This window comes from Pleurodeles waltl, chromosome 6 (genome assembly GCF_031143425.1).
Source record: "Pleurodeles waltl isolate 20211129_DDA chromosome 6, aPleWal1.hap1.20221129, whole genome shotgun sequence".
NCBI lineage: Eukaryota > Metazoa > Chordata > Amphibia > Caudata > Salamandridae > Pleurodeles > Pleurodeles waltl.
The window spans coordinates 1,516,472,171-1,516,484,435 of NC_090445.1; the positions used below are offsets into that span (position 1 = coordinate 1,516,472,171).

At 42.8% G+C, this 12,265-nt stretch overlaps 1 protein-coding gene across 2 annotated transcripts in view; it reads left to right on the plus strand.

Moving 5' to 3' along the window:
* Positions 1-7,400, plus strand: part of TMEM240 (transmembrane protein 240) — a 230,095-nt gene extending 222,695 nt beyond the window's left edge. Inside the window, exon 4 of one of the 2 annotated variants that reach the window (XM_069241048.1) lies at positions 4,341-7,400. In XM_069241048.1, coding sequence (XP_069097149.1) covers positions 4,341-4,495 — 155 coding nt within the window. In that variant the 3' untranslated portion in view covers positions 4,496-7,400. The remainder of the gene's footprint in view (positions 1-4,340) is intronic. The other variant, XM_069241049.1, reaches the window with a different exon arrangement.
* The last annotated feature ends 4,865 nt before the right edge of the window (positions 7,401-12,265 follow it).

Consider the following 12,265-nt stretch of genomic DNA (forward strand, 5'->3'; position numbering starts at 1 on the left):
CTTTGGCGCTAGACGCGTCTAACGCCAAAGTATAAATATGGAGTTAGTTTTGCGTCGAAATTGCGTAAAAAAAAACGACGCAATTATGGCGCAAACGGAGTATAAATATGCCCCCATGTTTCTTTGGGATTACGTTGGCATTGTTTCAGACTTTAACTATGGGGTATGATCATTTGAAAGGCAACCACATATGGTGGCCCAGAGCTACAGTAGCTGGCAAACTTTAAAAGTGATGGGCATAAATTAGTATGCCAGATCGCACTGAGTGAATGAGCTTGATCTGCTCTTGAAGTGACCCTTGGGGTCTCCCATACCAAAGGTGTGAAATATTGAGGCTAATGGTACCATTTAGTGGACAGTTTGAAATAAATTGACTGAAAAGCTAATGTAATTACTTGCATCACACAATTTGACATGGCTTCTTCCTGTGTTTCAAAATGTATTATGGCATATTCTGTAAATTCTTATTCAACTTCCTTTCATTTTCCAGTGCTACTCTTTCCAGTTAGATTGTCAGTAAAAGAATATGGCATTGAATCTACTTTTAAGAGGCAGGATGATGAAAGGTTACACAGACCTCACAATCGCAGACCTTAAACTGCAAAATTAGCCCTATGGCACTCAGGCAACAGAGCTAGTGCTCTGCTCTAGAAGCTTTCCAGTTCAGATAGCAGACATGTCCAGTCCTGGAGCCTTACAGGACAAGGCCTCAAACAGCAGTAATGATAATAATATTATAAACTCCTATCAATATTGATGACGGTATTTCTCCATGTGAATCATGATGTGAAACCTATAGCTGGTAGTACCCACTGGCACCATAGAAATAGTATCAGCTATAAGTGTCACAGACTCAACATAAATTATCACTCACACATTATCTTTACATGCTTTCCCCTAAAGATCAGCTTGTTATTTTCTGAATAGCCACAGATGTTGACTCTCGAAACCTGTGGTCCTTATTTAGAGTTTGACAGATGGGATACTGCAGTGCTTAATTTGTAAATAAAAACATGCTGGGTCCGTAAAGCTCTCCTCTTAAACAAGCGGCTGCTGCAATTAAATGTGCGAGTACGGAATACTTAGGCTGCGTAATCCTAAAGCCATCTCGGACCTCTTTAATCCATTTACAGCCACTCCCCGCGCCTTCAGCTAACTCTTGCAGCTTTCTCCCTTTGTGATGCTATTTTGTTTTACTCTTCTTCTGTCTTTCCCATATGTGTCTTTTGTTCGCAGAAATGCTTGAGGCAGAAAAATACGTGCCGACCCTCACAAATAAGTGCTGGTGCCTCACACCAGAAACCACCAGCTAAGATTAAGCACTGGAATACTCCATCAAAACATGGTGGATATATTGTCCACCACATTACAAGTGCCATAGCTATAATGTATATGTGTTATGATGGATGGGACATAAGTCACACTTCTAGCAGAGTATTCCATCCTCCAAACTCTAACTACGTCCCTATGTTGTAATTTTTGGCAAATAAACTAATTTACCACCAGCAGAAGCAACATAATTGTATGCCTCCAGGAATTGTCTATTGATTTTTAATAAACACAACACCTTGGAACTCAAATAGCTTGGTGTCATTTTCATCAAGTAATCATATTAACTGCCCCATTCTATAGATAGTCCTTCACAGAACCATTTGTTACTATTACATGCCAAGAAATTGCACCAGAACGTGGGATGTCTAACAGATATCTCAGTACCCCAGCCTGGAGTTTCTAATTATAATCCAGATGTGGCCACAGATTGAGAATGTATATTTTACAGGGATGCTATCTTAAATCTGGGGGGGCTCACCCAATGTCAGGAATGGACCCCATATATGAGGGGTGGGTGCCATACGCCAGGGATAGATTGCCCAGCCAATTATGTCCTAAAAAGCAAGGGGTGTCATTCAGGCCCATATATATACTTTTTTGCTCCACATTTGCGTCACTTTTTGACGCAAAAGCGGCGCAAACCTACAAAATACAATTACATTTTGTAAGTTTGCGCCGCTTTTGCGTAAAAAAATGACGCAAACACGGTGCTAAAAAGTATAAATATGGGCCTCAGAGTCTATTAGTGCAACAGTCACCTTAACCAATAGATTCCCAATCTAAGCAAAAGTGGATATTGTATGCTGGAGTGACCACTTTTAAACTAAAGATCACTACAGTCATACCAGGGATTCTAAATACCAACCAAGGAAGGCCCAGTTTGGCAGAGAAGACTTCTGAATTCCAGGAGTGCCACCCTATGGCAGAGGCACATATCATGAACTAGGAGTATGTAGGCCTTGGTAGAGATGGCTACCATTACACCAGAGATACACATCAAATGGCAAAGATGCCCACCAAATGTAAAGCACAAAATAATAGGGCGCCCCAATATTCCCACTAAACAAGGTGTCTCCTGATATTTGCACCTTAGTTACTTGTTTTAGGGATATGGTAACCGTATATCTGTTCCCATATACATAATGCCCATAATGTGGCAAAGAAAAATGATTTATACAATGAAGATTGTGACTCGTCGTACTTCTTTATACAGTAATCTCATCAATCCATAGAACAATTTATGTGGTTGTGGTGGCCAATTCGTAGAAGTTTCGGTCTCTAAATGTCTGACAAATACCCAAGGCCAAAGTGTCGAGCTGTGCTATACTGTGAACCCTCTATATCGTAAAACCATCAAAAACAACATATAAAAAAATAACAAATACACATTATTATATTATACAAAGATAGAGTGGAAGGAAGCATGCCCAGTGAATTAAAGATGTAAATCAAGCACGGCCACCACTGTTATGAAAGAATGTCCACTAATACAGCCCAAAGATAATCCTTAACTATTTTTCTGTTCTTTAACTCTCAATGAATGCACTGACTAACGTGTACCACGATCGCATAGACACTGCGCGAGGCTAATTCTGAAACAAGCAGCCCGGTGACAGTTCTAAGTAACCATGTACACAGTGGGCTCCTTCTTGGCTATATATCCTCAGGTTCAGAGAGCTCCAGGCGCCTTCATCTATGAATAGGCAAAGTTATATTAATTCAAAAATAGAGTCTATTCATATATCCCATAATCTATAGTAGAATCGAAAAAATACCTATATATTTATTGAAATGTGTATTCAATTCTGTTATTACATCCCAAAATATATCAAACATTAGAAAAACAAGTATGGAAGACCAGAAATGTCATGTTTATTTGCTACGTTATGGTGTGAGGGAACGAATATACGGTTACCTGATCGCTAAAATAAGTAACTGAGTTGAAAAATATCTCTTCTGGAGACACAATGTTTGGTTAACACCAAATATAAGGAGCTCATGCAGACTGCGGGGTGAGCCACCATCAGCCAGGGAGGTTGCAGTATGGTAGAGATGCCCACCTCAAAAAAGATGTGAGCCCGATATGCCTCTGTGAGTGTGATAAACCAAGAAATAGCAATAAAGTTCCAGAAATGCAAACCAAATGCCGTAGGAGGCCATAGTATTCTTAAAAGCACATCAGATGCCTGGAGTAGTGATCGAGGGCCATCAAGAGCCAACTTAAGGCAGGAATGCCCACCTTAAGCCAGTAATATTCGAGTTAAACCATGAATGTGCACCAGAGGCCAGGGAGAAGGACAATCTTTCTAGAAATGCCCACCAAATGCCAGGGGTGGCCACAGAGGTTTGTTTAGCATGTGAAACATATGCCAGCGAGAGCCACATTAAGGGCCTGATTTAGATATTGGCGGATGGGTTACTCCGTCACAAAGGTGACAGATAACCCGTCTGCTGAAATCTAAATCCCATAGGAAATAATTGGATTTAGATTTCAGCAGGCGGGATATCTGCCACTGTTGTGACAGAGTAACTCATCTGGCAATATGCAAATCAGGCCCTACGTCAGGGAAACCACCTGAGACTAGGGATGTTTCATATAAGCCAGAAATCGGCACTGTGTGGCTGGAGTGGCCATCATCATCAGAGAACAAGACCATCATGCCGGGGAAGTCCATAAAATGCCACAGAGGCAACGGTATGCTAGTGAGTGCCCCCATATGCCTTGACAGGAGCTTATCAGTGAGAGGGGGAGTCCCCTAATAAAGGTAAACCTCTAAGTACTAAATAGCTTTAGCTATTTGAATTATAATATATCTCATAATCATTCCTCAAATAGCTCCTTAACTTTGGAGGCTATTAAGGTCTTTAGCACGGTGTTCAACATATAGTCACACAGTAGCTTATTAGACTCATGCCAGGTACAGCTTTTATGTGATATATATCACATTACTTTTTTATACACCTACAATTACCTAATGGCTAATATTTCTCTTTTCACTTGCTTCCAGAAAATTCCTGGTCATGGTCCTGGATCCATAAATTCTGCAACCTGAAGATGTTCCGAAAGCGCCACCACCGTCAGTATGATGACCCCACTGGCAACATGGTGCATATCAAACAGAAGCTGTACCATAATGGTCACCCGAGCCCCCGCCACCTCTGAGGACTCTAGGGTCACCCCAACAGACTCTTCCAGAAGGAGTCCAGACATTGATTTTCTCCTGTTAGGAGAGGACCTAGGAGCTTGTCTTGAAATGTAAGACTGTAAAGGACATATTACTGTTTAGTTGTACACGTTGCGTGTCCCCCTCCCTCAGAACTACCCCTGTGTACCCTCTGCTCTGACCGCATTCCATCCCCAGTGGCATGCAACATATGCACAACTAATTTAGACCTGAATCTGCAAGGGGCTCCTCTTGGACTGGTGTATATATGTAAAAAGAAAACAACAGAAAATCCTTCGTCAAAAAAAGAAAGATGGAGAAAGAAGACATTTGCGTAAAATACTTCCAAAATCCATAGAGTGTGGAGTGGATCCTGTAGATATAGGGATGTCCATCGTTCATGGGGAGACCACGACTAGAAGCACCAAGCTCTGAAGAAATAGTGTCAATGCTCACCCTGATACCAGATGGGATGGAAGTGTAGTCGTATTGCCCTCCACCTTCTTCCTATCTGTCGCTCCTGATGTGCGGCCTGCAATGCTTGAACCGGTGCTCATGACTGAGATTTCCGCGTGCAATACCTAACTTTGTATGTTTGTTTCTTTACTAATGTTGGGTGATGAATTCTGAGAATGTCCCTACGGGCAGCAAAAGTAGCCGATTCTCCTTCTCTACCGGCTGGGTTAACACATCATGTTACCGAAGTGTTAACCCCCTAGTGTTCCAAATGTTTACTCTTGAGTGTTTTAAATGTTGACACCCCAGTGTTTCAAGCATTAATTTCCGAGTATTCCAAGTGTTGACACCACAATGTTTTAAAGACTGATACTTTCCAGCAATCAGAAAGTTGTCAACAGTGTTCCAGATATGAACAGAGAATATTCAAAGGTTGACAGCCCAATATTTCAACACCTGGCATGCCAATCTTCCATACATTGACACTCCAGTGTTCCAGGCCATGATGCCCCCTTGTTTTCTAACACTGGCACCATAGTGTTTCGAACATTGATCGCAATACCCCATATGGGGAAACTTTAATCTTTCAAATTTGAACCCCCAGAGTTCCAAATATTGATACCCCAATACTCCATAGGTTGACCTCACAGTGTTTCAAATGCATGCACTGCAGAGTTATTTATACTGATACACAGTATTCCCAAAACTGCCATTCCAGTACAGCAAACATTGACAATGAAGTACTCTTAACTCTAAGACAACAATCTTCTAACAGTTGACACATCAATATTCAAAATGTTCAAATCCCATTGTTGACAGACCGCTCCAAGCGTCTGTACCCAAAAAATGTATCATGTTTTATAGCTCTGATGGCACAGTGTTATATAAGCTAAGGCACCAATGTTCCTAATGTTGACTTTGCTGTGTACCAAATGTTGGCATCTCAGTGTTTTTGTTGAGTAAGTTTACACGTCAGTGTTCCATATATTCGCTTCTACATTGGTAGCCCAGTATTTCAAATGTATACACTGCAGTTGACAACATAGTGCTCGGTACACTAATACCTCAGTGTTTCAATAGTTTGCATTGCTGTGTGCAGGTATTATTAACACATAAGTGTTCTAGACGTTAATGACCAGTGTTTCAGACCTTGTCTCCCTTGTGTTTTAAACGTAGACTCCTGGTTGTTCCAAATGTTACACAGCAGTGCTCCAAATGTTATGACACGTGTCCCAAATGTTGACGCCCTATTGTTCCATAAGTTGCTACCTCAATGCAAGAAATTCTGACATCATAATGTTACCCACAGAGAGCCCACAGTGTTCCAAATATTTACCAGCAAGGTCACCAAACAGTAGCTCACTGTCCAGCTCATTTACACCCCAGTACTTCAAACATCATCACACCAAGACCTTACACATTATTATACTATAGCATTATAGTTAAGGTTGTAAACTTGACTTACAGGCCTGAGCCGCAGGTGATGCCTTTAATGAGGGATAGAACCGTTAACAATCGCTATAGCCTTAAACAGAAGAGCTATAATGATATTAAAGGAATTTGCCTACCATGGGTAGAATATTCTAAATTAAAAGGGAGGAACAGAGAAACACAGATTGGAATGTTGGAGCAGAAGGCCCATAGCAGCCATTATAGGCCCTGAGTCACCCTATTATCTTCAATGGTGCTCTCAACATTCCATTGTTCTAATGTTGAACCACACACGGCCAGTGTTTACAGAAATGTTGCACAACTTTACAATCAACATCTTGACGACATGGCGTTCCAGTGTTGACTCTCTTTGGGTACTAAATGTTTACAGCTAGTGTTGCATGTGTTGGCACTCTGGTGTTCTTAAGGTTAACAGCCCAGTCTTCTAAAATATGACACCACAGGCAACCAAAATGTTCATCCCCAAACCCCCAAGCTTGTTTCAAACGTTGATACCCATTGGCTACAGCTTTCTTAACCCAGTGATCCAAACACTGACGAGACGTGTTTTTTCTGATGTTGACAATACTTGTTACTTCATTGCAACTCACTCTTCATACATAGAAATCCCACTGGCCAACGGCTTAACACCCAAATTTTCCCAATATTGATATTTGTTTTCACCAGTGTTCCAATCGGTGAACCCCCACTGTTCCAAATATTGGCATCCCAGTGTCTCAAACATGAGCATCTCAGAATTGTATAAGTTGACTACATATTGACACCTTAGTCGGACTTGCACTAGCATCTGAGTTTGCGAGAAGTGCCATATGATGACACGTTTCAAATTTCGGATATCTGAATGTCTGTCCTAAATGTGAACATCCCAGTATTCCAAATGCTGGCTCCATTGTTCTCCAAACTGTATATTTACTGTTTTAAAGAGGTGCGTACATTGCTCCAAATATTAGTGCCACAGTGTACTAAACATTAAAATCCGCCCTAAAGATTAACATCATACTTTTGCAAACGTTGACAGTCAGTATTCCAGGCAATTGCAACCGAGCATTCCAAACGCTGAAATCGTAGAGTCCCCTATGTTGACACCTCAATGGTCCAACATAGATTCCTCAAAGCTTCAAACAATGATAAAGTAGCAAGCCAAAAATTCATATCCGCCCGTCACACATTTTGATACCTGAGTGTCCCACACATTGATATTCCAGGTTTCCAGGCATTGATACAATAATCAAAATATCGACTCTTGTTTTTTTTTATGCGCTTGCAACACAGTTTCTCAAATATTAAAACCCCAGTGATCATACACTGACATCACCTTGTTCAGATAGAGGGCATCCAATATTTTTCTCTCTCTGTTTCTCTCTCTCACTCTAGCCCTCCCACCTTGTACAGAAGTCGCTAGCCCATATACTGAGACTATAGGTATCATTTACAAGTTTTTGCCGCAGGGCATCATAGCAAGCGACTTTGCTGTGCTGCCCTGCGTGAAAATATTAATAAAATACAGCAAATGCCTGTCCCTTGAGCCTGAGCTGGCGCACAATATTGGTGCCTTGTGCCAATGCAGGCACCCTTGCACCATGTCTGCATTACTGGTAAGATTGTTTTTGTGCAGGAAGGTATCCCTTCCTGCACAAAAACAATCAATGAAGGTGTTTTTCTCTTTTTATGTGTGCTGCAGAATGCAGCACACATAGAAAGAGGAAAAACCAAGAAGAAATAAAGTTATTTCTCCTCGTTACGTTTCCCCTGGGAGGCAAACAGTTTTGATGCATTCCCAGGATTACAGATCCTTGTAAATCTTCAAATGTGTCAAAACCCATGGGTGTTGTTTGGTAAAACCCACCGCAAGACCCATGGAACCCCTCCTTGATGGAGAGTAAGTCAACGCAGCGTTTTGCGTTTCCTTTTCTTACTCCATATTTATGTAGCCACGCAAAGCCACGCATGGGGGGTTTGCGTCGTCTCATAGATATCTTTGAGAGGCCTGCTCCACAGGAGTGGAGCGTCATAAAAAGTGACACTCTGGCGGCGCAAGCCTCTTATAGAAGAGGCCATTTATGTTTAGGTTGCAAAGGTGATTTCGAAAAGTAATGCAACAAGTCAAAAAGTGTGTCAGGAGGTCAGTAAAAAAACAGAACCAGGTGAAGCGTCTAGAAAAAAGGAATGCTCCTTTTTCGCAAGACCCCAAAGTACATGCAGTCACAAATGCTGTCTTTTAAGCTGCTGGTGCTTACTTTCAAAGGTCATCTGAAAGGCATTCCTATTTTTTTGGGATTCCAAAGAATCAAGTTCCTGTGGGTAGATTTGTGCGTGTGTTCCCATACCTGTACTTTGACATGCCAGCATGTGATGATCATGCATGTAATGGGATATATGGGCTTTCAACACTGTGAATTCAGATAAGATTGTGCAGTCATACATTTTACATTTGTTGCATGTGTGAGGACCTGCGTGCTGATGTGTACATGCATGTTTTTACCATTGTTCTTGTCCATGGTTTTGGTGCATTCGTGTCTGACAAAAGGCACATGATCAGGCAACACTAACCTTACATCAGCTTTGTTTTAAATTTTTTTAAATCTTAATATTGAGCAGCCGTAGAATAGAAGGTTTTCCAATAAATGCCTTTAATCCCAGATTCCTTAACTTAGAATACCCCACACTTCGGTGGCACTGTGCTGCTTTCCGCTGGTGCAGTCCTTCCCAGGAAGTGATGAAGCGGAGCCATATAGGGTGCCGCCCCAGCAATCTTTCCTCAGTTGGCTCAATCCCATACTCGGGGCTGTTCCGGTGAGTGGGCAGCTGCGCACTGGAAGTCCTTCAGTAAATGAAAATCATAGTCCAAGCGTGGGCATAAAAAAATCAAAGCAGGGCTCGACCGCATCTCGCTACTCTGAACCTGAAGAATAGGCGCAAGGGTGTTACGGTTTGAGTAGAACAACTTCGAAGTCTCCGATCGCATATCCAATTCCTCAACTGATCCTGGTGCACCTTGAATATCTCTTGCCATCCGTGACACCACAGCAGACAGAAGCATTCAAGGAGATCATGCAAATTTTCGGTGCACTTCCAACTTCCTCAGGTGCGCATTTGGGCCAGAAGGGACCTCTGGGTCTGTGAGTTGGGTTATTGCAATTGGATCCATACACAGCGTCCTTTGGCACATGGGACACGTTATGGGCCCCCTTACCAGCACTGATACAGACTTCCACTTTGGCTCTGAGACCTGCGTGGTTCCTTCTACGTCGATGCTTGTACCAAAACTACCAGCAACAGATGAGGATCTGTTACTTAAACTGATAACAGAGACAGAACCGATTTTGGCTTGATCTCAACCAATAACATGCTACAAAATGGCAACCGGTCATCATACAACCTAATTCTGACCTGGTGCCTCTGCTATGTCATACAAGCCAGCAGAGGCTCTATTGTTCTTTTTTTTGCTCTGAATCTTACCAAATGCCAGAACAAGGGACACTCCAGTATGTGGATGATGGTGGTAATGGGAATGGCTTTCTTATCCCATCACTACACAGTTGATGTCTTCTACATGGTTTTGCAAGATGCCAATGGGCTAGATACCTCTCCTGAGGTAGGGCTTGACTCACCCCTTGGGCCATCCATGGAATAAAGTGCCTCATTTGCAGTTGTGGTCTGCATGGTATAGGAGGCTCTGGATTTACAGCTGCCTTCAATTCAGACCAAAATAAACATCCTGACAGAGATTTACTGCCTGGGCCAGGTACTTTTGAGTCCTTGCTCACTTTTAATGAGGGCCTCACTGATACCTTTACAGTAACGTGGTGGTGGCCCTGTTCCTGCCCATCTGTGTAGGCAGAAAGCCAAACATCACAGAAAGGCACCTGGACACCCTGATTTTCTTACCAAATAGCCTACCCAAGAGAACCTATTTGTAAAGACCTCAACCAGTAAAGTGAATCCCAACTCATTCCCAGCCACTATTCGGGATTTAGAATGCAATAGGATTGAGGCTTATGTTTTCCTCTGCCAGTCTAGCATTGAGGTTGGTATATGCTATTTGTTTAGTGGTTCTCTATAAACATGCCCTGCAGGACTTGGCCAGCAAGAACTTACTGACAGTCCCAGAAGACCTTAAGGCATCTGGCCAAGGCATTTCATAATGAACACAATGGCATTAAATGTGTCTGGATACTACAGGTTGCTTGGGCAGGCCATTTAACACTAGTGTTGTACTTTGTCAAACATGCATGAATGCATTCCACAGGACGTCTGGCAAAGTACAGGCCTCCCTCATGTACATGCTGCATGACTTTTCGATGAGAACACAGGCTCTGTGTTGGAGCCCTTTAAGAAAAATAGATCTGTTTTGTTCCTTTGATGTGTTGACCCTTGCCAAACAGTTTACACACCAATCCAAGAACTTCAGAGGTTATTCTAGAGGGCTGGTGAAGAGCAAGGGCCAGCCTCCCAAACTAATACAGCAGTCACCCCAATCCTTTTTGGACACTGCAAACAGGAACATCATATGGTCCACCCAGCATTTCGTTCCAGGGTCACGATCCAGCACGTCTGACAGATTGGTCTTGCAAATCGTTCAACATTGTATGCCATGTCTTTTCTTTTTCCTCTCCAAATATCCCCCCCCCCATATCAGAGTGAATTTAAGACTATCACCTTTCCATTCTTCTGCACAACATCTAAGGCATTACTATCCAAGCATGCTATCAAGATGGTACTAGCCTGGGAAAAGAGAAGAGAGTTGCTGTTCTTGCTATTTCCTTCTTCCAAAGAAGGACAGGTATCTCAGGCTTATTTTGGACCTTCGCCTGTGAATGCCTTCCTGCTAAAGGGCAAATTCAAAATGCTCACGTGATCCAGATCCTGTCTGTCCTGGAATCGGCTGACAGGATAGTGTCTTGGAAACAGTAGTACGAGTAATTTCATATCTCTGTTATGCAGTCCGCAGTTCAAGGAAGGCCAGACTATTTTCAGTTTGCTCTACTCTCGTTTGGCCTCACCTAGGGTGTTTGTTAATGGGATGGCAATGATCACCCCCCACCTTCAGAGGTGGGAGTACCGTCTTCCCCTACCTCGGCGACTGGCTTTTTAGGGTGGGTTCACCACAGTCAGTTGTAGACCACTTTCAAACAACAGCAAACCCCCTGACATCATTGGGGTAACTACTAATGAGCCAAAGTTGCACCTCATATTTTTAGCAGAGGCTTCCATTTACTGGAGCTGTGTGGACAGTGCAGGTCAGGGTTTTTCTTCAACCTCAACAAGCCCAGGACATTTGGGCTATGATCCAGATGTTTCAGCCTCTATCCTTCAATCTGCTGAGAGCAGTTCTTAGACCCCTACAATCTCTTTGCAAGATACATAAAGTGGCAAATATAGGGACTGCAATGAAATGTGAAATTCCAGTGGGCCCCAGCATCAAGGAAATCTGAAGATGGCATCCAAATCTCAGAGGAGATAGCTGATTATATGCAGTGGTGGCTTCTGAACTACAGTTGATCCCGAGGCAGGCCCCTCTTCCTTCCCCATCCAGAGCTGACGGTGGTGATGACAAACACGTTCCTGCTGGGCTGGGGAAGTGATGAGGGGGGAGGTGGAGATCAGAAGACTCTGGTCTCTGACAGCAGGTCAACTACACATTAATCTGTAGGAGTGGCAGGCCATTGATCTGATTGTAAAGGTCTTCCTACTGTCTATTGTGGGGATGCTGGTTCTCAGGTACAATACCACTGTCATGTGGAATTGTATCAAGTAAGGCAGAGTGGAGTCCTGTGTCAGTAAGATCTGCATCTGTGGTGTTGGTTGGAGTACACGAATACTGCCCTAATCACAAATCACCTGGCAAGGTTCCTGAATGG